The sequence below is a fragment of the Ascidia mentula genome, chromosome 1, assembly GCF_947561715.1.
Source record: "Ascidia mentula chromosome 1, kaAscMent1.1, whole genome shotgun sequence".
In the NCBI taxonomy this organism is placed as follows: Eukaryota; Metazoa; Chordata; class Ascidiacea; order Phlebobranchia; family Ascidiidae; genus Ascidia; species Ascidia mentula.
This window is the reverse complement of record NC_138566.1, coordinates 968,353-993,563: the sequence shown is the minus strand read 5'-3', so window position 1 is coordinate 993,563 and position 25,211 is coordinate 968,353. Positions and strand designations below refer to the sequence as shown.

At 38.3% G+C, this 25,211-nt stretch overlaps 4 protein-coding genes across 4 annotated transcripts; 3 read left to right on the top strand and 1 right to left on the bottom strand.

The window, feature by feature from the left end:
* Positions 1 to 159: 159 nt before the first annotated feature.
* LOC145917877 (integrator complex subunit 14-like) lies at positions 160 to 3,005 on the top strand. The gene is made up of 7 exons (XM_083003180.1): positions 160 to 429; positions 645 to 791; positions 1,218 to 1,362; positions 1,464 to 1,606; positions 1,755 to 1,879; positions 2,105 to 2,567; positions 2,726 to 3,005. The coding sequence occupies exons 1-7, from the start codon at positions 190 to 192 to the stop codon at positions 2,963 to 2,965; spliced, it is 1,503 nt and encodes a 500-aa protein (XP_082859306.1). The 5' UTR covers positions 160 to 189; the 3' UTR covers positions 2,966 to 3,005.
* A 423-nt stretch (positions 3,006 to 3,428) lies between these two features.
* On the top strand, positions 3,429 to 9,222 carry LOC145917876 (mitochondrial intermediate peptidase-like). The gene is made up of 14 exons (XM_083003179.1): positions 3,429 to 3,651; positions 3,721 to 3,827; positions 4,203 to 4,373; positions 4,979 to 5,120; positions 5,328 to 5,515; positions 5,675 to 5,822; positions 6,014 to 6,120; positions 6,176 to 6,254; positions 6,382 to 6,554; positions 7,242 to 7,455; positions 7,574 to 7,729; positions 8,445 to 8,522; positions 8,671 to 8,855; positions 9,096 to 9,222. Exons 1-14 carry the CDS (start codon positions 3,448 to 3,450, stop codon positions 9,214 to 9,216), a joined length of 2,073 nt encoding a protein of 690 aa, XP_082859305.1. The 5' UTR covers positions 3,429 to 3,447; the 3' UTR covers positions 9,217 to 9,222.
* Positions 9,223 to 9,244: 22 nt separating this feature from the next.
* Positions 9,245 to 10,219, bottom strand: LOC145917878 (protein LLP homolog). Its single transcript, XM_083003181.1, has 2 exons — positions 9,937 to 10,219; positions 9,245 to 9,739 (listed from the first exon to the last, which is right to left on the bottom strand). The coding sequence occupies exons 1-2, from the start codon at positions 10,154 to 10,156 to the stop codon at positions 9,555 to 9,557; spliced, it is 405 nt and encodes a 134-aa protein (XP_082859307.1). The 5' UTR covers positions 10,157 to 10,219; the 3' UTR covers positions 9,245 to 9,554.
* Positions 10,220 to 12,755: 2,536 nt separating this feature from the next.
* On the top strand, positions 12,756 to 23,921 carry LOC145887731 (kelch-like protein 36). Its single transcript, XM_082978930.1, has 12 exons — positions 12,756 to 12,778; positions 12,884 to 12,973; positions 13,079 to 13,246; positions 13,345 to 13,598; positions 13,699 to 13,778; positions 13,844 to 13,895; positions 14,803 to 14,885; positions 15,282 to 15,462; positions 16,066 to 16,209; positions 17,574 to 17,732; positions 22,655 to 22,802; positions 23,153 to 23,921. The coding sequence occupies exons 1-12, from the start codon at positions 12,765 to 12,767 to the stop codon at positions 23,265 to 23,267; spliced, it is 1,488 nt and encodes a 495-aa protein (XP_082835056.1). The 5' UTR covers positions 12,756 to 12,764; the 3' UTR covers positions 23,268 to 23,921.
* Positions 23,922 to 25,211: the final 1,290 nt, after the last annotated feature.

Sequence of the window (25,211 nt, the reverse complement as noted above, 5' to 3'; positions counted from 1 at the left end):
GTAGGTCATCAACTCAGCGTCAACAATACGTTATACAAGTTTGACTCTGCAAAACATGCCTGCATTAAAATATGTAACGTCCAGTGAAAAAATACCTGAACTTCATTGTCTATAAACCAACGATATTTTGAATTGAATTATTGTTATATTTCAGATTTCATTTTACCCAAATGACATAAAATTACTGATATGCCAACATTAATAGCAATAGACTGTTCGTTTTCAATGAGCCAGTCAGCAGGAGGTTTATTTGATAATTCGTCAACTTCCAAACTCAAACTTGCTGAAATTTCATGTGGCGAAATTATCGATCGTTTGCTTGAGAAACAGAAACTAGAACATATTGCCGTTGTGACATTTTCTTCTGATGTTGATGTTATTTGTGATTTCACAAGGGATGCAACACAATTAAAATCAAGCTTACCAAAGGTAATTATGACCAAACATATGTCTTTTTAGGATTAAATGTTTGTTTTATTTGTCTTGGCTTGAGACTGTGCTCCCACTGTCGCCATTTGCATTTATCTACAATAAACATTAATTTCATGGCAAAATTTTTGCAGTTTGGTGATATGTTTTACTTAGATAAGCAAAGTAGAGCCAATAATATGAATTTTGTAAGCTTATGTTTTACTGTCTTTTAGATCAAACTTGGAGATAAATCAATTTTCAACAATTTTGTTTCTGTTTCAAACAAGTTTATTTGCAAAGAATGGGGTTGTATGCAGCCTTGTGACATCATAATCATCACTGATGGAAGGCTTGATGAGGCCAAAGATGGGGTTGGAAATGTATGAACAGAATTCCTTTCATTTGCATGAAGTTTTGTTTTTGCCAAATGTTGGTTGTTCGGACAAATATTAATTTTCATATTTTATTGCATAGATTTTGTTCTGTATCTGTAAAGTTTTAGAAAAAATGTGTGTTGAGGATTGACCATCATTTTATGTCATTCTTTCCAACCTGACATAATACCAGTTAGAAATGTGTTTGTTTGACTGCCATACTTTTGGTTTGCAACTTCTGTTACAAAAATAGATGAAATATACACTTTTAACAATTACATGATTGTGGTTTCTGGCATTAAATAAGTTTGTCGTTATTTTGCATTTAAATCATGTATGGTATTTCCTGGAAAAGTTTGTGCAGGTCTGGGTAAACACATATAAAAAGCTTGTCAAATATTAATATGATCACTGGAATTTGTTTGTTTGCAGGTTGGAGGAGGAAATGTTTCCAGTACTTTGGTGGATTTATATGATTTCCATTGTAATGTTTACTTTTTATGTTTGGATAATGAACAAAACCTGAAAACAAGTGGATCCAATCAATATTTACGATCAATCATAGACAAGAATAAAGGTTTGTTTAAACTTCTGATGTGGAAAACCACTTTTATGAATTGTCACAAACAACATTGGTTTTATTTGATGCGTTTGAGTCACATAGGTTGTCCTTTTCAGGTGCAGGTTCGATATTACCATTGTTGAAACCACAGAAAAGTTCAAAACTCCCATCAGATGTTTTGCATTTAATCAACAAATTTATTGATGAAAACTTTCAAGAATGTAATGCAGTCTTGCAGTGTGGGACATTGAAGAGTCAGGTTAAAAAAATTATTTTACTTTATACCTCGCTAAAGATCAAAGTCTGTAAGAGAACACTCCCGTCCTTACCTTATTTTCTAACAGTAATCACATACTTCATTTTTTTCACTTTTACAATTTATTTTTTTGTGACACTTTGTGTTGCAGGTGACTTTATATCCCTCGCTAAACACAGCAGACACAACACAACTAGAAGATTGTGAGGAAAGTGTTTTGGAGATCATGGGGTTTCTCAATATCTCAGATTTAGGGAATGCCCCAGTTACATCAAGGTTTGTTTATATTAAAACATTTATAAGTTTGTGATGAGTAAAATAAAACTTCAGTGTGAAAAATACTCAAGCACACCAATGTGGAATATACAGATGTGTTGTAACAGTTACCAACGCTCAAGCCCTTTTTGAATGGTCGTTGTTATGGTTGAGGTTGTGTTTCCTGCACAAAATTGTTATTTTGCCCGAGTGTTAAACATCAATTATTTGTTTATTTTCCCATAGGCATATTGTTCTCGCTGCAGAAGACACAACAAGTTCGAAATTAATTGACGAGAACTCTTCGTCGAGTAAAACTCAGCCCTGCTTCACGGTCCTTTTACATGGAAGCCTTAAAACTGAAAACAAAGTTGCGTTGTTGAGAATTTCACCCACGGCATTTGGTATCCTGTCGTCTTGGACTGACAACAAAACAAAATCAAACCTGGTGCTTTCCCTATTTGCCCCTGGGTTTAACTGCATTCCCTGGTTAGGGGATTTCCGATACCTGGGGCCAGCCTCAGTGTTACCCACAATTCCTAGCGGCAAAAAGGGGACACCTGATTTGCCGACATTTCCAATTCAAAATCGTAAAGGAGCAAAACGAAGTTATTCGCAACCCACAGTAGCATGGACGCGTCCGACAGGATTGCAAACCGACGTTCAGAAAATATTAAGAAGTGTGAAGAAATTACCTGAGAAGTCCCAGGTTCATGGATGTTAAGATGTTTATGTCACGTTTTAAATGAAGCACATGGTTTCTAACAATGTGTAAATGATGATAAAACAAGTAGTTTTTGGTTAATTTATTAAAGAAGTAAATATTCATTAATTTATAAAAACACGTTATTGTGATACCTTGTGCAGGTTTTTTACAAGGATTTAAATAGACTGAGAAGAGCCGCTCTTGCATTTGGGTTCCACGAATTGCTCGAAGGAATATCACAGTTGTTGGAGAGGGAGTGTACACTACTACCTGGAACAGCCCACCCCGAAGCCACCCTTCAATTATCCCACGCAGCAAGAGAATTAAAAGCTTCAATCAACAAGGGTTACGACTACAGCCTGGAGCCGCTAAAAACTGATTTTAAATTTCACAGTAGATGATTTTCTTGTTAATTTTTTTAATTTTTGGTAATAGTTATGTCAAAAGGAGAAAATGCAGAGTCTGGTTACACAAGCATTTGGTGGTTCCTGTATGTTTTTTGCTATCTTAACACACTGAAAGTTACCTAAATTCCTGGTTTGCTGTAAATGTGGAAACACTTTTCATGTATTTTGTTGTTTATATATCAACGTATTGTTGCCTGATTTGCTGGTGGACATTGTGGTTTCTTCTGTTGGTTATGTATTTCTATCAGAACCACCCGGGAATTTGAAAATTTATGATTTATTTTCATGTGTGGCTCGTAACTTTTTACATTCTTTATGTTTTCGTATTTTCAAGCATTGTTGCTTATTTTACTTCATTTGTTCGGGTCAAATCGACTATGAACAACCCCTGCAAGTTCTGTTGTTCTTCCGCACTAATCAAAACTCTTTTTGGTTTCAGCTTCTTTTCATAAAATGATCCCAGGAAAGTTTTCTGTATGAAGACTTTGTTAAAAACAAAAGTGCTCTGCAGGGCACGTCAATGTGCTGGAAATAATCTTCGCCAATCCGTCGCAACGTGGAACGCTCTTGCCGCTTCCTTTAACAATGTTCCACAAAGGAAATATGATTTCTTTGGCAAAAATGTTGGTTTGTTTCAAGTTCCAGAATTAAAAACACCAGATGGGTTTCGAAAAGCCAAGGTGAATTACCCTTTTGTGAAAAAGAATGTTGCACAATAATTATAGAAAATAAAATCTATGTTTTTTTAGGAACAAGCCATGAGCAATGGTTGGAAGTTATTGGATCAAGCTGTGAGAGCGCCACCCGGTGAAGAAACAGTTGTCTTGTTTGATGAACTTTCAGACACTTTATGCAGGTCCATGATTTCTTTATATTTTTGTGTCAATGTTTTCATACTGAATTGAAACATGAATACCCTACATCTAAAAATAATTTATGGTAAACTGTTTAACCATTTGGGAAAACTGCCCAGTATTATTATTAACCTACAAACTATGTGGAAAATTAGGTGATTGGTGGTAGCTAAAATCAAAATATAAATAAAACACCTTCATCTAAAACTTTCTACAGAAACTGTTCTGTTTTCTAACTCTAACAAACAGTTGCATTGAAAACTTGATGGCGTTTTTGTCATTCTGTTGCCTAAAGTGAATTGATCTGATTATAAAATAGGGAAAACACCTACAGTCTGTATGTAAGTTTATCTGATCGTTTACATTTGTTCATACAGAGTTGCAGACTTGGCAGATTTTGTGCGTTGTGCTCATCCAGACTCTGAGTTTTCAGAAGCAGCTGCTGATGCCCACCTTGGCATTGGAACAATGGTAGAAGAATTAAACACGCACTCAGATTTGTACAAAAGCATCAGGGATGTTACAGAGAATAAAAACGTTATGGACAGGTTGTTTTCTGAAAGAACTGCCTTTATTTAAAAATGTAGTGGAAATTTTTGTCAATGTAAAATGTTATTTTATAGTGAGCTGCTGACAGGGCCAGTGTTTCGACCTAATAGGTTTCAATGTTATTTTATATTGTGCAGCTATGGTGTGACTAAAATGTTATTGGATTTTTTGTCAAAGTGAAATGGTATTGTATGCAGCTCACTATAAAATGTTATTGTTGATTATTTGTACTGCATGAAAAATATGTTCGGTGATGTTCCCTTCCACCAAGCTTTCATCATTTTGAACTAAAAAGAAATCGCTTCAAACTGGTGACAAAGAATTACTCTGTGCACATTTAGTTGAATTTAATTGAAATTGATTTCTAATGCGGAGACATTGACTTTAAAACTCGGATTTATTTTTACCTATTTTTGTTGCCCACAAGTGTTTTACCAAATTTTAACGAGTCATTAACATCAGCTAAAATTTATCAAATAAGTGGAATATTGGATTATGTTTTAATTGGTTAAGGTATTGCGAATTTTTGTAGCCCACAAGTGTTTTACCAAACATGTTTGGAACAGAGTTAGAAGCGCATTCTTTACAAGAAAATGTTTTTCAGTCTCGACGAAGAAACACGGACTGTTGCCGATCTCTATATGTATGACTTCACGATAAGCGGAATTCATCTGGAATTGGAGAAAAGGCAAAAAGCTGTCCAACTTCACGAGGAAATCTTGCAACTGACATCAGCATTTTTACAGGTAACGATTTGTGTAAACAGAACAATGAAAATGCTTGGGCAAGTTACAAATCCGTTCTTTGTTGTAAAAAGACTTTTTTATTATGGCCTAACATGGTGGAATATGGAATATTTTCTGGTGCAAGAGCTACTTTACCTACAAGTGATGCTTGTCTGATCCTAAACTCACACAAACTGTTTAATTTTTTCAACAAATTCAACTTCCCAGCAATCTCACTGCCCGGTCGCTTTCCCAAAGACCGACCTCCCCCCAGAGTTTCAGTCCAGGTTCAAACAAGTTGGAGATAACATTGTCATCAGCAGTCTCCATAGCGACAACCCAGATGAGGTGATGCGTGAAGCAGCGTACAGACTTTATTATTACACGAACCCAGAAACAGAAGCAACTTTATCCAGGTTTGGTTTAATTTTGTGGTATTTCATTGTTATCACTAAAAAACTGAATAACAAACTAAAGTGTGGTCCAAGCAAATTGCCTTTTTAATGTTTTTTACAACAAAAATCCTTCTCCCATGTAATGCTCATTAATAAACTGGTCCTAATGCAATTTACCAGATTACTTGAAGCTCGGAACGAAGTTGCCCAACTTGTTGGGTTTCCAACATTTTCTCATCGAGCTCTGAAATCAACGATGGCAAAAAACCCTGAATCTGTTTTAAAATTTTTGACAACGTTATCAGAGAAAATGAAACCATTGGTGCAGGTACTTATTTGTAAACGAAAACACTCAAGCCTTTTATTTGCAATTAAGCATGTAAATGATATGATTGCAGGAGAAAGTTTAGATTTTATAAACAATTAGTTTCCAACCAATGGTGGTGTTGAGTTTGTATTGCATGGAGGGGCTGAAATTATTGCAGATTGTTTCATCTTAAATATCATTGCTTTTTTCAGAATGATTTAAATGAACTGAGATCTTTAAAAGCGACGCAAAATCCTCTCAATCCAAACTTCCAACCATGGGATTTACATTTCTATGTCAACCAACTCAAGGAGAAAAAGTAACTTTCATTAAATTTCTATAGAAATTGTGCCTTTAAATTGTCAATTGTTTAGAGCGTTAATTGATCCCGTGCTGTACAGTTCTTTCTTCTCTCTTGGTGATTGCATGGATGGTTTAAACAATTTGTACAAGGTGAGTCAAGTATTTTTTGAGTTAAAAAGACATATTGTTTAACATAATATCTACATAACAAAAGCCTCCCTTGTTAAAATCAGACAAAAAGTTTTTACAAAATTACTAAAATCCTATAATTTTTCAGTCTCTCTTTGGAGTTTCTCTTACCCCCGTGCCGGTCAACAAAGGTGAAACATGGAATAGTGATGTCATAAAGCTTGCTGTGAGTCATAAAACGGAAGGTGTGCTCGGACATATTTATTGTGATTTCTTTGCAAGGCCGGGGAAACCCCAACAAGATTGTCACTTCACAATTAGGTAAAATTTTTTTATTTGGTTCCCGCACGGAAATAACATGAATTTGTGACAAACACTAGGTGTACTGAGCATAAAGAAACTGGCCCATACTGTTGTTTACATTGTCATGTTTTTATGTACGAAAATCGTTTCAGCAAAAATTTATGCCATCATCAGTTTAAATAACGCGATTGTTGTAACTGCATCATGATATGGAGCTTACCTGGCTGAAGATAAGGCTCACGTGGGTGGTGATGTCATGTTGTTATCGGCCGCACACCACTCCGTCTCTAGTCTGTCAGTTTCTTTATTCTCAGATTATGAGAAAATCCGTAAATGATAAATACCAGGTGTTGATGAAAATACAATAAACAACACCGGATCGGTGAACCAAGCCACCCTGGTAGGCTGTCGATCGATACCGTATCTGTTGTAGCTGAGTAAAACTTTTAAATCAATCTTTCAGACAGCTCTTTTAAAGATGTTTTTACCAGGTGTTGTTTACACAAATTGTTGTGAGTAAACATTATGAAGCGGTTCTGTTATTTGTGTCAATCATCTCATTATTTGCCTTATTAGCTAAAAACAAGCATATTTATCTGTTTGAACAATCTGATACACAGACTTATTTGAGCCTATTATAATTTGTGTTTGTGGGCTGAATAATCTGCCTCCAAAATTATGTGATCTTGAACAAATTCCTTGCAGAGGAGGGAGGAGGTTGAGAGATGGATCTTATCAATCCCCCATTGTTGTCCTCATGCTCCATCTTCCATCAGCTGTCTCCTCCCAACCTCCACTCCTGACTCCTTCCACTGTCAACAATCTCTTCCATGAAATGGGACATGCGATGCATTCCATGCTTGCGAGGACGAGATACCAACACGTCACAGGAACAAGATGTAGCACCGACTTCGCAGAGGTCTCAGACTGTTCGTTAATGTTTGGTTGTAATTTTGTTGAAGCATTGGTTCTATGTTTATTTTATCTTGTCTTGTACCTTTTATGACAGATTTGTAAATATTCCCGGTTTCTTTCAGGTACCTTCAGTGTTGATGGAATATTTTGCAATAGATCATCGAGTTTTGTCGACATTTGCAAAACATCACAAAACGAGAGAAAGTTTACCTCCAGAAATGATCACCAAGTTGTGTCACTCGGATAAAATATGTTCATCGAGCGAATTACAAACACAGGTAACTTTGCACGAATAGCAGTGAAATTTTTTGGTGGAAAATGGCAATTTTAAACATTGTTTCTGTAAGCATTTGGAACTAATAAATTATTGTTTTGCATCAAACATACATCAAGTAAATATTTGTTTGGCAAGTTAACTGATTATATTTTAATCCTTTGTGTTTTGAGAAAGGATTTTACAAAAGTTCATTCAAATGTATTTGTTGTGTTGCCGTCAGAAATGGTGTAACCTGGCCTTCTGGCAGAAAAATTTACATTTAAGCAAGGTTCACAGGCTTCGCAGCCAAGGCATTGCAGCCAAGCTGGATCAGCCACTTTTCCCGACAAGTCGGAGCGGGATCTGAAAAATCAAGCTTCCGGTGAGGTTTGAACTCACGACCCTGGGCTAACCAGGCCCAACACTCTACCAACTGAGCTACAGGAGTTCAGTGGCTTCACGGGGTATATTGTGGCCAAGGTACACTGGTGCGCAAGCGCACAACTTGTCAGGCGACCTTCACATGCGTAGAGGATCTCCTGATCCAGCTTGGCTGCGAAGCCTGTGAACCTTATGATCAGAATATTAGAGCTGTGATCGCCAAATATAAAGGGCCTGCGCAGTGGGGCGATCCCGCCTTGCTATGCGTAAGCATGGCATTACTTCTACATTTAAGCAAAGTTTATTTTAGTGCCAGAAGGTCAGTTATTTAAGATCAAATATGTTTATTTTGTCAGGTGTTTTATTCAATGGTTGATCAACATTTTCATCAGGATTTTAAGTCGGGAACTGCAACGAACCAAGTTGTTGAGAAGGTTGGCAAACATTTTACGTATAAATTGTACCATGTGTATGTAAAAAAAAATTTACCTGTACATAATTCTTTTTTGTGAAACTATTGATTCAGTTAAAGCAGAAAAATCAACATATTCACTGTAATACATTGGAATCTTTACTTTGCAGATCCACAGCGGCCATTATTTCATGCCTTCCGTCCCAAACACATCATGGCATCTTCGATTTCCTCATTTTGCAAGTTACGGAGCCAAATATTATTCTTATCTAATGTCAAGAGCTGTCGCGTCACGGCTGTGGAAAAAATGTTTCAAAGCCGATCCCTTCAACGCGACGATGGGTCAACGATACAGGCGAGTAGAAATATTTTGGTGACATTAAAATTTTGCTTAATTTACCAAACGAAACCTCTTTGATGAAAATAGATTTAGTATGTTTTGTTTTAACAATTATATCTGCAAAATTTAATCATTTAGGCTTGTATAATAACTAGTATGTCTTGTTTAATGACAACCGGCTTGCACTCGAGCTGTTGGCCTACTACCATCTGTAACTGGTCATTATTTATTGTTGGAAAACATTTCAATTACTAGGGATGAAATGTTGCAACACGGAGGTGGAAAAGACCCAGTTTTAATGTTCGAGTCAATGTTGGATGAAGAATTCAACATGGAAAGTCTCGTTGATACACTTGTTGCTGACTGTCAATCATAAATTATGCAAAGACTTTTTATGAGTGTTTCCATATGAAAATAAAGCTTTCTCCAGGATTAAAAGTTTTCAAATATTATGGACACAAAACAAAACATTTTGTTAAAGGACTTTTAAAAGTAGAAGATCATTACAGAGCAAACACTAACAAAGCAATAAAGGCCTACAGCTTTGCTTTCACCAAACATATAACAAATATTTTTAATTATCCATTCATTTATGTAAATGTTGGCAATATCAGTTGCAACAACTTTCCATTCTTCAAATTCTCTCCCACAAATCCATTCAACCGAGGTCGCTCCAAGCCTTTGTTCATTCAAGCACCAACAAAACTTTCTATTTCACCACAAAAGTATTTTGTTTTTTCCGGTCTTTTTCACCCCTTTAGATTTGTTCTTTGAACTTTTTCTCTCTTGTTTCATCCGCTTCATTTGTCGAACGTTCATCCAGGATGGATACTGCCCATGTTCGTCCAACAAAGTCCGGGGGTTGCGTTTTTTGTCTACGTTCATCCCTGATTCTTCAACTACGCAAATCATAACAGAAGAAATGATCACCAGTTAACTATACTTTGGATTAGTGCATGATTCGTCACGTGGTTTAGAAAAGAAATCATTTTAATTCAGCACGATTGACATGACAAAGCATTCAGCACATTTATCCTGGAGTAGGTTACATTGAATTTCTAATAGATAAGTTTTGTTATCGGTAGAAAACCCCTACCGGATTTAGGGTCTTCGTCCATTTTTCCTCCCTCCTTTTGGGTTTCTCTTTCCTTTTGTCGCAGTTCTATTTGAGCAAACTTGCACATATCCTCAGTTACGTTAATTTTTCCGTGATTTTTCAACGTTTCTTTGAGTTTTTCTAACACACGTTTTTCATTTTTGTCCCGCTTAATGGCGCGCATCTTTCGCTTCCACTTGCTCCTTAAACTTTTTGCCATTGTTCTGTTTAATTTCAAACAACAAAGATAGGAAAATCAAATAAAAATCTTCGCAATGGACGGAAACGCGAAAGACCACGTTGAGTTTGTTGGCATAATCCAGACCTGCACAGTCAAACATAACTATTTACCGGAATTTATATTGTGACAATTTATTTTGTATTTGCGTCTCATAAGTGACTTATAGACTTCGGCATGATAGACACAATATCCTTTTCCTTTCTAAAACCCATTGAATGTTTTTTCGTCACAAAATGTTTCTACTATTTTTCCAATGTGAAAATTTTTTTTATCAGTTCGCTTTTCTGTTTTTGCAATCGTATTTACCTCGACATTCAAAGATTTTAACTAAAACCAAGGTTGTTTGAAACCATAAAGGCTCTTCTAAAAATACAGTTCATTGTGTACGCATAAATATCGGCTGCGCGAACAATGAGCGAATTATGAATCCGTGAATCCCCATTTATCCTGATATCCACGTTGTTATAGTACACAATAGTCGACACAATCCTGAACAAAATGTTTGTGGACAAGGAAAACACTAACATAAATGCGTTAGGTTTACCGGCATCGCAGCCAAGCTGGATCTGAGAAATGTCAATAGTTTGGATCAAATTTCTTTACCAAACATAAGCAAGACAAAAGTAAGTCTTTTCTGTTGTTGGTGGTGTACTTTGTAATGACGGGTAATGCACTCTTGTCACTCGTGGCACTGGTGTTAAAAGTTCTCCATGTTTTTCGATGTTTGTTCCATCTAGTGGAAAACTTATTAAATATGTTTGTCCCACATATATCATGACATATTCTGCATATTGCCACATATATGCCAAAATTGGTGCAGTTTAATTGGTCGTGGAGCTTCACCAAACCAGACGGAGTGCCGACATGACGAACCTCATCCACCATGCTTTTAAGACCCTTGCAGTGTCCGCACAGGCCGCAGCTTCAAAAAGGCTTTGAATATCCCGGCCCTGTGTGGGTGACTGTGGCGTATGCTTTAAATGAATTTAGCCAACTTTGCAAAGTCCGGGGTTTTTAAAAGTTACCCTGGCATTCGGTTCTAGTTCTTTATCTTTGTCCAAAAGCGACATATAGCTCGGGAAGGATGTACCCCAGTATATACACCGGTGTCGGTTCTGGTATTTTCCTTTCGTTTGTGTTTAGGCCCAAAACTTTCCTTCGCGCAACAGCGATAAGTTTTTTCGTTTTGCGCTTTAGAAATTCCGAAAGGGTAAACTTTTTCTGGAGGCGATTGAGGCTTCCAATGCAGTCTTCTTGCTCCTCATTTAAGCGGCGCATCCTTATAACCTCACCGTACACAAATGCCTTGAAGATGTGTTGCGGATGATGTGACCTTCCATTGATGAATGTACGCCCTACACTTACTGGCCTTCAAATTGAAATTGAAGTTCAGCTTGTGTCACGCGAAGAAGTGTTGCTGGTTAGGTGGATTTCATGAAGTAAAAACATTTTCATTGCAGAAGTAAATTCAAACAATTTGAACTGTGGAAACACACAGTTAAGCTGGGCGCATATTAGCTGAACGCTTGCATGAAGAATAGAAAATGACAAGATTTTGCTGAATATCTGAAAAATTGTACCATGGTAGTTAGATTTTTATGACGTCATAACGTAATGTTGTGACGCAGTGCTAAAGCGTATATAAAAATATCGATTGTATTGTTACTTTCCGAAGTGTTTGGCCCGCGGACAATATGGGTCTGAAAATACTGTCCAAAACACGAGATGAATTTGATACCTACGGGTTGAGACGTTTGTAAAGAAATTGTTACGTCACAAACAGAAACAACATCCTAATCTTTTGAAGAAGTTATTCTTTTGCCGGTTTCATATTTCAAAAACAGTCTTTGTATCAATGTCTCCCTTATCAGTCGCTGTGTTTTAATTACGCGCTCGACCCGCGTTGAGTCGGATAAATATTTCATCAAAAAGTGTATTGGATCAAATTTGCTTTGGTGGCATTAAATTAACAACCGAAAATATGTCCGAAGCATTGGAAAATTCTGATAATGCAGAAGTGGGCGGGGATGTCGAATTGGGAGTATATGGAAAAGCAGGTGATTGTAAATATGGATAAAATGTATGTTGCTATGATAAGTACAATTGTTTTTGTACAAAAAACAAATATGATTGAGTTGTTCAACTTTATAGCACATATCGAAGAGCACAAGAAGAAAGTGAAAGAAAAGAGTGTTGTCAGTCTTTTCGAAAAACAGGTTTAAAACAGATAAATTTAAATTTACATCCAATTAATTATTATGTCAAGCAGGATGTAGTGCATAGCAATGTTACTGTGGATGGAGGTGCCGTTCAACAGCATGGTTGCATATTGGAGTTTCCTCCAAACGCACTTGAAGCTGAAGTTGAAATTTCAATATCGACTGTGTTTGAAGAAATGGAAAAGTCGGTGAGTGTTTGTTTAAATTAAAATAAAAGCCAAAAAAGTGAACCTCGTATATATAAGCACATGTGATTTTACAGCCTCGAATTACTCCAATTTTGAAATGTGAACCCCACGGAAAAACATTTAAACAACCAATTAAAATTACTTTACCAACCAGTTATATGAGGGGGCCTAGAGATCAAAATGTGGAAGTGTTTGTAAGTGTGTTAGTTTTACATTTTCTTTTATCTGTTGCCATTTTTTGTGGCTAGCCTTGTGACTGCAATACAAATCTAAACACAAGTCTGTTTTTTGATTGAAAGCAGTGAAGATGGGATTTCTTGGGAGAGATTAACCACACTGGAACTGAATGACAACAACACAATAAGATTTGAAACCACCCATTTTTCTTTGTAAGTTGCTACATGGGTAGCAAATGTTTGATTCCCGAAAATAATCGACAATACGTGGTCAATTATAAACATTTTTAAATGATTTTTAAACCAGCAATCTTTTAGCTTTCGTGGTTTGGTCATTGACATGGAAATGAAAATTGGACTTTTAAAAAGGAAGCTTATGCTATGTTACACCCACAGAAAAATACTTGTCTGTAATATACTTGATTTTCAATGGCAAATCAATCCGACAGGATGGGTTGCAGCCCACCAAAACAGCTTTACAATACGGTATAAAAAAATGCTTCGTGATTATTTTTTTCACATGGCCTTTCAGATTCGTTAAAACGTTTGTTGTTTTATATCAATGTATTGTTGATACATTTCAGTCACGAGGAAAGAAATGCTAATATACGTGTTCAAAGCAACTATTACCAAATTAGCAAACCTGACTCACAACATTTAAAAGACATGTGGAAACGGCCTGTCATCTCAAGTTCCTTTAAATGTACCAAACTAGGTCAATCGAGTGGTCATTTGGAAACTGAAAATATCTCCTTTGAAATTAATAAAAGAAATGAACAAGGGAATGATTGCAACCAGTGTTTACTCTCAAGTTCTTTTTACCTTTCGCCTTATGAAGGTAAATTTATTTTCTTTTGCGTGAAATAGTTTTTATTTTTGTGATTTATATTCTTAAATGAAGTTGTGTTCAACCTTTGTATATTTTCGTGTTTTTGTAGCCAAACCGTTGAATGTTGAATATTCACCCATTGGCACACAAGGCAATGTGACTTACAACTTGAACAATATTTGTCAGCAGGTATTAATGGATGAATTTCTTTACAAATTTATCTATTCTGTTGTGTCACTGGGATTTTTTTTAAGGTTCCAGGTAGTGCAAGCGGAAGCAATTCGGCAACAAGTGTTGGTGCATCAGGTAAACGTTAAAAAACGTTAAAAAAATTTCAGTTTTTTGTGCATCGGGTCAGTTTGCAGGCCATGTCCTGGCTGATCGTTTGAGTCGCCAGCTCATACGCTGGTGCGGATGTGTATACTCGTTATAAAGCTTGGACGCATAAGCTTTGGCCACATGAGGTCAAGGACTTGTACACTAAAAATCATACTAAAACTGCTCAAAGCCCGCTGAAAATTGCCCTACCAACAACCCATGCATCTGTGCCTTTTCAATCCTAATGCTGGCACAATAGGCGTCGATTTAGGGGTGACTGGGCTGACATGTCACCCCTCACAAAAAACAGGGGTGACAACGTGTGTATTGTCACCCCTGGATTGCTGCACTGATGAGACCTTTTAGGTCGAAACAGTGGCCATCTGTCTGCAGCTTATACACAATTAAAAATTATTGTCAGAAAAACCACATATATTATACTATGCGTTAAGCTAGTTTCAAACCTGTATTATCACCGTCACAATCATGACAAACACAAGTGTCTCGTGGATTGTTACGCAGCGCAGCAGTTGTTGTAGCATAATGGTGAGAATCGGCATTAAATCTACAATAGACCGAGTGAAACAAAAATGTCCTTCTTTCAGTAAAATTTTATTCTGTAACGCAAGGGTTCAATTTCCACTCAATTACTTTATTTCATAATAAACAGATGAGGTTTTTCACTTTTGTTGCCAGCAAACATGAATCTGTTCGCAAGCGTTTAAAGTCCGACGCACAGGCATAAGTTACTCTTGCGACAATTTCCATGTGAAGCAGGCCTAAGTAAATCTTATGATAGAAACGACATTTACGCAATTTTTCTTTGAGTCTTGCAAAATGTCAAAATCAGACAAAAAAGCGAGCGTCGGACAAATTCCGATCATTTTAATTTCAGGATTTCTTGTCATTGGTGGTAAGAGTTCAACAAAAGATTGTGTGAAATGGAATGTTACCACAAAACAACATGAACATTACCCAGTATGTACATTGCTTGCTGTTGTTTTGTTTTCTTTCTCATTTAACTATTCACTGGTTTATTTCAAATACTTGGTCTTTCCTTATAGAGGCAAAAAAAAAATTATGCAGGGCATAAAATGTTTAGTAAACTAGATTCGTCACAATTTGTTATGAACAAATTACACAATGATGGTTATTAAGCTAAATTATACAAAAACAATATTTACCTCACTTTTCTTACTTTCATCACAGTTTCTCCAACATAAAATATTTTGCAACACCACAAACAATATTCGATCCGAAACCTTTTTGTTGTTGGTGTCACTGGTTTTAATATTGATATTTTCTATTATTAAGTGAAACTTGTGAATCACTTTTTCTCAATGTGTTGTTACATCGTCATCAAATTTTGTTAAGGAAATGATCACAGACAGAGTGAACTCAACTTCAGCCAAATATGGTGAAAATGTTTATGTAATGGGTGGAGATGGTGCAACACAAAGTTGTGAGATGTTGAATTTGGAGGAAAGTAAAAACTGGGTAAAAATTGCTGATTTGTTGGAAGATCGACGTTTTGCTGCTTCGTCTGTAGTTGGAGGTTGGTAACCTAATTAAACATTCTCACAACGTTACAACAAATATTAAGACAGTGGCGCCAAGTCTTTATGCAAAACAGTTTTTGTTTGTACATTTTCTTGAACACATAAATAAGCATTTCATCCCTTTGTGGCACCAAATTTATTCAAGCCCTTCTAAAGTATTAAAACTACAATGCTTGTAGGCCTACCACCTAAACACCTCGCATTAGAGATTTGCATAATGTAATGCAATTGCTGAAGCTGCCATTTTGGTGTAATTAACACAGATTTTCAATACAGAACCTTAATTTAGTGGCGAAAAATAGAGGGATTTCCTCGAAATATTTGGCCCTATATTTACGAACAATATTGGTTATGACGTCCAGCCTCCGTCGATTGTAAAAACTTGGCACCAACGACTTAAGTTGGAAGTGTAAAATTTACAGTGTAGTACCATAATGTGCTTCAACCAAACTTCTTGTCAAAACTCTATTTATTTACTTTTGTATTTTGTCAAGTAAGAAGTATGTAATTGGGAACGTTTAATTGAGGTCAAAATGTATTAAAATCAACAGTTTAGATATTTGTTACACAACCTGGATCTTATTAAATGCATGTTGTAGAGGTCATATACCTGACCGGGGGTCATGGTGGAGATAACAAACGATTTTTATCAAGTTTACTTTATTCCATCAACAATGGCACTTGGAGAAAAGGTTTTTACATGATGCAACCAAGATCTGGACATGGAATGTGTTCAATTGAAAGTAAGAGTTCATTTTTGTGAAAGAATAATCCCATTACTGGACCTAGGTGTAAATCAGTCAGTTTAAATTTTTTACCCCAACAATATTCACTCATTTAATCCACACAAATATTCCTTGTAAATTCACAAGATGTTTGCTTCAACCTGAGGTCATAGAATTAAACTGGGATAGAAATAGTGACACAAAAATATTGAGAAACACTGATCTAAACTTTTAGTCTAAAACTACAAAAATCACAGAAAATATATTTGTTTTTTTACAAAGTAAAGCCTTTTCACAAATTATAAAATTTAGTAAAAAATCTGCATTGTGCAAAACAGTGATTCCCAATCTTTCTGTGGTTAGCCCGGGTCCACATTAACGCTTTGCGCCGGCGAATTCTTTGTTTGTTTCATTATACGCCGGCGTGCGGTCGTACTGTAGCAACACGCATGTTTCCCTACTTAATTCTTTACACATTTGGAACACATACGGACCGAAGACTGCAGACGGTGTTAAGCTTTCCTGCAGGAGATCCCACAAGCTTTCTGGCATCCTGCTGGACAACACATTTTTTCTGACACTTTGTTATAAAACGCTCATTTCGTAATCCTACTTCAGGCTAGTCCAGGCTCTCTCAGTCGCTCGTATTCTCTCGGCCCTGTCGTTATTCTTGCCATCGCGCTGTAAACGTTCGCATGTTCTTTCAATAGTTAAATTCGCTGCAATTCAGTCACGTGTTAAACGCGCTTGAAACAAGTTAAACTTAAGCCACCTGGTAATTGCAATCGTGTGTTTCCATTAATAAAGAAGTCTGTTCACGGAGCTTTTAATTCAGTAGTCTATATCAGCAAGAACACGCAAACAGACTTTAGCTTCAGCAAAGCAGCGACTGGGAATCCTACTTGTACGCTGCAGTACGCTCGGGACAATGAAAAAAACAAAGAATCCGCCGACGCAAAGCGTGAGTATGGACCCGGCCTTACGTACCACGTGGAAGTAAAACAATTTCGACGCGTACCACCTAGTTGAGTGTTACAAAGTAACCTAGGGGATGAAGTAACAAACATTTTGAGATTACTTACGGTTTTTTAAATTTGAACTATATCCGCAAATTACCGAAAGGTGGTCGTGTACCACCTGGAATGCCGTCGCGTACCACCAGATGTAAAATAATTTTCTGCAGATTTACTGAGTTCTTTGCTGTATGAATATTAACCATTATATTATTTAACTTTAATGTAAACGTTGATTTAAATCTGATCGCCTTTTTGTACGTTAAGAAACGCAGACCCTACCTCATTGCTTATTACGTAACATTACAACATAAACATAATATGACGTCACAATAAATATTAACACAAGCGATTTGGAAATTTCTTTAGATATTTTGTTTTCTGTGGGCGGATATGATGGCGGTAAACTCTTAAAATCATGTGAACTCCACGATGTTCGTGTTGGAATCTCCTCAACAATCGTTCCTCTCAATGAAGCAAGAGGTTATTTAGCATGTGAAGAAATTAAAGGGAAGATCTATGCGATTGGTTAGTGGTGAAAAGTTAAGCAATAAAATTAACAGTTAGTTTTGTTGTTATGTAAAATTTTATAAAATACAAATTCATATTCGTCACCGGTGAATGTATCATGTGATAAATATAATGGAGTTTCCTGAAAATAATCCTGAATGCAAAAACTGGTAGATATATGTCGCGTCTGACCCTAGACTGTTTTTCTTGGGCGACGCTGTCGGGTTAGTTTAATTGGCGTGTTTTGAAACTGGCTCTACTGCTGCAGAATAAGCTGTTGACAGTCTGCCCACTTTTTTTAATAATGATTCCGTTACCACTGTACAGTACTTCACACATCACAATCAACTATGACGTCACAATACAACGTAACTTGATGTGTAACCACGTAATTTGTGACATCACCCCCTATTTAAGAGAAAATATCGTTTTTCGAGAACTAACACAAAACAAATTACGAAACACAAAGAAACACCACACAGCGATTTATGTACAAAAGCCGTACAACTTTTACCAACGTTGTTGTTACGACCTACTAAGAAAATCGGCACCAACATTCTCCGAACCCTTAATATACTCAAAGCGAATGCGATAACTCTGCAAATACATCGCCCAGCGCATCACACGGTCATTGTCATATTTTGCTGAGGATAGGTACTTCAGGGAATGGTGATCCGTTTGCAACACGAACTCGCAACCGTAAAGGTAAATCCTGTACCTTTTAACTGCCCATATGATTGCAAGGCACTCCTTCTCAATAGTCGAATATGCCGCCTCCGCGGGAGACAACTTCCTACTTGCGTAGCTCACGGGGTAGAGTCTTCCCTCATGCTGTTGCAGTAGAACACATCCTATTCCGGTTTGGGACGCATCGGTTCGCAGAACAAACTCCCTGTGAACATCAGGCAAGCGCAATGTCGGCTGACTTGTCAACATGCACTTTAAGGTTCCAAACGCACGTTTCTGTGCATCACCCCAAACAACTTCGTTCGGCTGTCCTTTCTTCGTTAAGTCCGTTAACGGTGACGCAATAGCCGCGTAGTTGAGGATAAAATCTCTGTAGTAACCTTAAGACCAATAAATGAGCGAACTTCCTTCTTCGTCCCCGGCCGTTTCGCTCCTTTGATTTTCTCAACATTTCGGTCGTTTAATCCAAGACTGCCATCACACACACTGTGCCCCAAGAACTCGACAGTATGAGTCCCCACTACACACTTTGACGGCTTAATGGTGACACCTTTTTGTTTTAAGCGGCCGAAAAGTGCTTTTAGCGAGACAAGGTGATCCTCCCACGTTTCCGTGTGTAGCAGTATATCATCGATGTAACAAACAACGTGGTCAAGGCCCCGAAGCAACATCCGCATTGCTCTCATGAACGTTGCCCCCGAGTTTACCATACCGAACGGCATTTTAAGAAACTCGTACGTACCTCCGCTGGTGACAAACGCCGTTTTGGGGACATCTTCGGCTGCTACTGGCACCTGCCAGTATCCTTTGGAAAGGTCAATCTTCGTAAAATATTTACTTCTAGAAAGCTTCTGAAAAATCTCTTCCTCCGTGTGCATAGGCTCTGGATCGAATATCGACAGCTTGTTTAACTTGCGATAATCGATACAAATTCTGTTGGTCCCATCCCTTTTCTTCACGATGACCACCGGCGAAGCATAAGCGGAACGCGAACGCTGTATTATACCCAGTCGCATCATTTCCTCAATGTCCTTTTCGAGCTCCTGTCGCTTGTGGTAAGGCACGGGATAAGCCTTAGAGCGCACAGGATGGTCGTCAGTCAACTCAATTCGATGCTCAATGAACTCCACACTTCCTGGATTGTCGCTGAACACAGATCCGTTCTGTCGGACGAGTTGTTCCGCTTGCTTGCATTGCGCCTCGTCAAGTTGTTCTCCATAGGTCACCTGGTCCGAACCACTTGCAACGAGAGCGGTCGCACATGAATGGGAATCCTGTCCGCACCTTTCTTCCTCAGCTGGGCCTTCTTTACCCGAGACATGTCTCTGTATGTACTGTTTTAACAAATTTATGTGAAACTTCTTTGTCTTTCCATTAATGTCAAGCACGTAGTCGTTGGTACCAAATCTTTCGAGAACGGTAAATGGACCTTTCCAGTGCATTAACAGTTTGTTGTGGTCGGTTGGGAGCAATAGAAGAATTTTATCGCCTCCTTTAAATCTCCGCGGTTTGGTTTTCCTGTCAAAGTACTGTTTGTACCGACTGTGTGATTTTGACAGTTCTTCTTTGGCTAACTGCAAGGTGTTTGCGATCCGATTCCTTAAGTCGACCACGTACTGATAGCTCGACTTAATATCGGACGGCGTGTCGGGGTTTGTCCATATCTCCCTCATGATTGCCATTGGACCCCGAACCGTTCTTCCATAGAGTAACTCGAATGGGGAAAACCCCGTCGCCTCCTGTGGTAATTCGCGGTAGGCGAAAAGCAGTGGATTAATGTAACGGTTCCACTGTTTCGGCTGATCATAACAAAGCCTTTTCAACATCCGTTTCAAGGTACCATTGAATTTTTCAACCAGACCATTACACATTGGGTGGTATGGGGTCGTAGCCAAGTGTTTGACCATAAGGAGTCGTTCCACCTCTTTCATGCACTCAGATACAAACTGTGTACCGAGGTCGCTAAGAACCTCATCAGGTATGCCAAGACGACTATACATGTCTACAAGTGCTTCGGCGACGGACTCCGTTGTATACAAACTGTGGACCGAGGTCGCTAAGAACCTCATCAGGTATGCCAAGACGACTATACATGTCTACAAGTGCTTCGGCGACGGACTCCGTTGTAATTGATTTCAACGCTACGGCTTCGGGATATCTGGTCGCATAATCCACTAACGTGAGTATGTATCGATGTCCATCGTCGCTTACTGGGTGAATTGGACCAATAATATCCACCGCGACTCTCCTGAAGGGCGTGTCTATCAATGGCGTCGCTTGAAGGGGTGCTTTAATGGCACTCTCCTTGCTTACAGTTCTCTGACAAATGTCACATGACTTACAATACCTCCTTACGTCACCGGCAATTCCAGGCCAATAAAAGTTAGTAGTGATCTTATCATACGTTTTCTTTATTCCCATATGACCTCCCATAATGGAGTCATGGGCAACTGCCATTACTCTTTCCCTTAGTGTCGTAGGTACAACAAGCTGCTTTAGCCACTCACCGTTGTTAACTTTCGGATGCTTGTACATTCTATGAAGAAGGCCTTCCTTGACTTTAAACTTAGTCACCCGGTCGCCTCGCACCAGTTCCTCCGTACTGTCCCACAGCTTGGCAAGCGAAGTGTCCTTCTTTTGAGCTTTTAGAAATGCTTGTCTATCACAAACAGACCATTTGCTATCATCAGCAACAACCAACGGAACCAATGCCTTCTTTTTGCCTCCTGATCGAGTTGTAGCAGCATTTGCTTCGCACCAGAATTGGTTAGGATTATCTGCATTCCATACACCCTCGATATTTCCAAGACACAAATTATTCGGTGCCCTGGGCAAGCACAACGCCTCTACAGTTCCCGTGTAATACGGCGTATCAATAAATATTTTCGCTACTTCGGTTTGCACCACTTGTCCATCAGCAAGCTTTTATTTACCAGCACACCAGTGCATCCAGTGTCACGCAAAACCATAACAGGGTGCTTTCCCACAAAACCTTTTGTGATTGGCAGAGACGCTGCTTTCGCCTCCATAACCAAAGACCCTGAAACATTTGTTGGTCGCGACGTACAGTTCTTGGCAAAGTGACCTGTCTTGTCACATATGAAACACCGCCTAGGCGTTCTGCTATCAACTTGCTTACGCGGACAGTCCTTTACCTTGTGACCTTGGCGTTTGCAATGCGTGCAGAAATCACGCATGTCTCGATCGCCCTCTCGCATAAAGTTTTTGTCATCATTGGACATTTCTTTTCCGTGTGCAGACAAAAAGTGCTCTGCTAAGGCCGTTAAATCATCCAGGGACTTGGGCGCCTGCTCTTTAAGGTAAGTCGCTGTTTCCTTGGAACAAGCTTTAAGAAACTGTTCTTTGATAAACAACTGCCTGGCACTTTCCCATTCAGTTGTGTGGTTTGAACTTTTCACCCACTTGTCAAGGTAGCCTCCAAGACGAACGACAAACTGTACAGGGCTTTCTCCAGACTCCTCCAACGCCCTTTCGGTTAGCAACGCACTCAGCGAAGTCGCCCACTCTGATTTGTCCCACTTGCTGTTAGCCGCAAACCGTTCAAAGCGCAATAAATAACTATCGAGCTCGTCTTTTCCATCAACAAACGAAGGCAACTTTGGTGTTTTCGTCCGACTTGCAGCAACGTCCAGACCACCGTTTCTGGTTTGGGCAAGTTGCAATTCAAGTCGTTTTAATTCCAGTTCAGCCTCTATTCGACGCTGTTCTTCTTCCCGCGTCAGACGTTTTAATTCCAGTTCAGCCTCTATTCGACGATGTTCTTCTTCACGCGCCAGACGTCGTTCTTCACGCTCAAGCGCTTGCTGTTCGTTGACAAACTTGATCAACGTCTCTCCAGTAAGCCCCATTTGCTTTCCCAACTCCGCCAGCCTGTCCATTTTGCGTTTGCACAAAGACTTCAGTTCGATAGACTAACGCCAAAAAAATAAGTGTTCCCGGACGAGCCCCCAGATGTCGCGTCTGACCCTGACTGTTTTTCTTGGGCGACGCTGTCGGGTTAGTTTAATTGGCGTGTTTTGAAACTGGCTTTACTGCTGCAGAATAAGCTGTTGACAGTCTGCCCACTTTTTTTAATAATGATTCCGTTTCCACTGTACAGTACTTCACACATCACAATCAACTATGACGTCACAATACAACGTAACTTGATGTGTAACCACGTAATTTGTGACAATATAACTATAAAGTATTAACCTAAAAAACACTGAAAAGTTTTACTTTAAATCTGACAGGAGGTCGTGGTCTTGACTTCCTGCAAACAATTGAAGAATACGAACCTAGAGTCAACAAATGGAAATATGTTTCTCCTCTCCTAAATACTCGTTGCGATCATTCTGCTTGTGTTATTGATGGGAGGATTTATGTTGTGGGTGGATCGGGGTAAGAATTGCTATTATGACGTCACTATAGTCCACTGTTTCCCGTTTTATGTGAAAATGTAAATGTTGAGAAACTGGGACAAGTGGGATATACGATGTTATACTTGATTAACAACTCGCATAAAATGTTTGTTAAATTTAAACTTAAAACACTTTGCTTTATACAAGGGTGTGTGCCTGATTCATGAAACTATATCATGTTTTCATAAAATGTTTGTTAAAATTTAAGCTTAATAATTCGTAAGGTTTAGTGAGTAAACTTATAAAATACGGATGACAAAAAGTTGTAGAAAACTTATCTGTGTTTGTTGTGTGCCTGATTCATGAAACTGTATCATGTTTGTTTTATAGGAACTTGGTTAAAGGACTGACATCAGTTGAAGTTTACGATCCAACCTCAGATGTCTGGAAACATGCTTTTGATCTTGACAAACCAGTTAACTGGGCGACTGTTGTTGCTGTTTAATATGTTTTTATATTTGGTTGTAGTTAATATTTAACTGAGATTGATCACTGGCAAAGATGCTGAATTGAATGTTTTTGTCCAAAGTATCGTTTGGTGCAACTTGACCAAACTATTTTATATTTTTGTAGCGTTTTCTATATTTTTGTTTGCAATACAAACTGTAATTTTTTCACTTCAATGCATGATGTGAGTGGTTTTACTTTGTGTGTTTGTAAACATTTTCTATCCTTAATTGAAACTAATTTTTATGGATTTTGCACTGAATCTGCGTTTCTTCACAATTCTGTTATTTGTGAACTTTTGTTTTTCCTTAAAATATCGTCACTTCAATGGTTGTGTCACGTGACATGTGAGGACAGTGTGCTTGTTAGTTGGAACGCTTACCGAGTTCCACTTCGAAATGATTCATAGCCAGAGATAGAAACACGACAACATCCATGAATCGGTTGAACGCAGACGAAGAAGATATTTTCCCACTAAACAATTTCTACAGCACAAACGATCAGCGAATCGTGGAACCAATTGGAATCGTCATCCTGATGGCGTTATTAGTGCCCTCTAGTGGTAATTAGTTGGTTGTTTGTGCTGTATTTGCATGCGTTATTTCTTCTTCACATTTTAGTTGAAAACTTTCTTATTCTCGGCATCGCCAAAACCAACTGTCGCAAAAATGTTTGTAACAAATGTTAAATAACAAAAAACTAGGTTTGTCGTGAAACAAAAATCTTTATTTATTCGTTAATTTTTTGCTCACAAACATGAAAATTAAAATGTTAACATCAGTGAAAATATATTAATGGAGAAGTTGTAAACAGGGAAAAGCTAAAATAACTCGTGGGTTTCAGGCGCTTCCACCAAAGTTAAAGTTTAACAAGTTTCACTGCGATCAGATGGCAGTAGTGTCGTTTGTATCGTCAAAACAGAGAAAGAATAGCCATTGTTACGAAATTGAATGAGTATACATGACGTAACAATAGGATTGATTGCACAAAACTGATGACAATCTCACGCATGTGTTTGTATTGGAGAGAAAAGTTTGTTTAGAGCTAGGGTAAGACCATAGGCGCCTAGTTTTCATTTTTCCAGGGGGGGGCGGCTATATTATGACGTCATAATTTGTTACTATGACCTCATCAAGTATCGAAAAACTGTGTTTGAATTTCAATGCATGAGGCGTATTAACCATAAGGGCGACGTTAACGATGAACGCACGAGATCGGTCTACGACACAACCAATAAGTACCAGTTGGCATATCATACTGCGAGACTGACGTTGCAACAACCGATGTCAGTTACGTAACCGAAAGTAGGTCAACATGTTTTGTGTACGTCGTGTAAGAAACACATTGTTTTTAGGTCTTTTTTCTTTGAACGTTACGAATGCGACGAGTTACATGGTGCGGACAGACGCGCGTAAAAGCCAATCGTTTTTTTTTGAAAAACCTGGGGGGGCGCCGCCCCCCCTGCCCCCCCGGACTAGGCGCCTATGGGTAAGACATAATTAAACACTCAACCCTAAGTCAGAATTTACCGTAACTCCAAATGAGTCAGTAATAATTGTGTTCAGATGAATCGAAAATGTTTAGAAACAGTAACTGTATATGTTGAGTGTGGAGATGTTCGGTTCATTAGAAGGAATTTGTGGATCTTCTCTCTCCAATCATCTCCTTCCCAACGATCGACCGACTTTACCGTTGACTTGTGGCAACAGCGATGTGACCAAGAATTTTCTGCAAACACTGCTCACAAATTATCATTCAATATCTGACGTAATGGTTGGTGGCAACCCGTGTGTCGAAAACATCTGATTTACACTTATATCCAAGTCTACCAACGCATAATATCAACTTCGTAGTAACATCTGTAGTGATTAATTAACACTAATACATGACATTACCGATTCCAAAAGTTAAGTCGTGTCATAGATTATTTGAAAACGTCTAC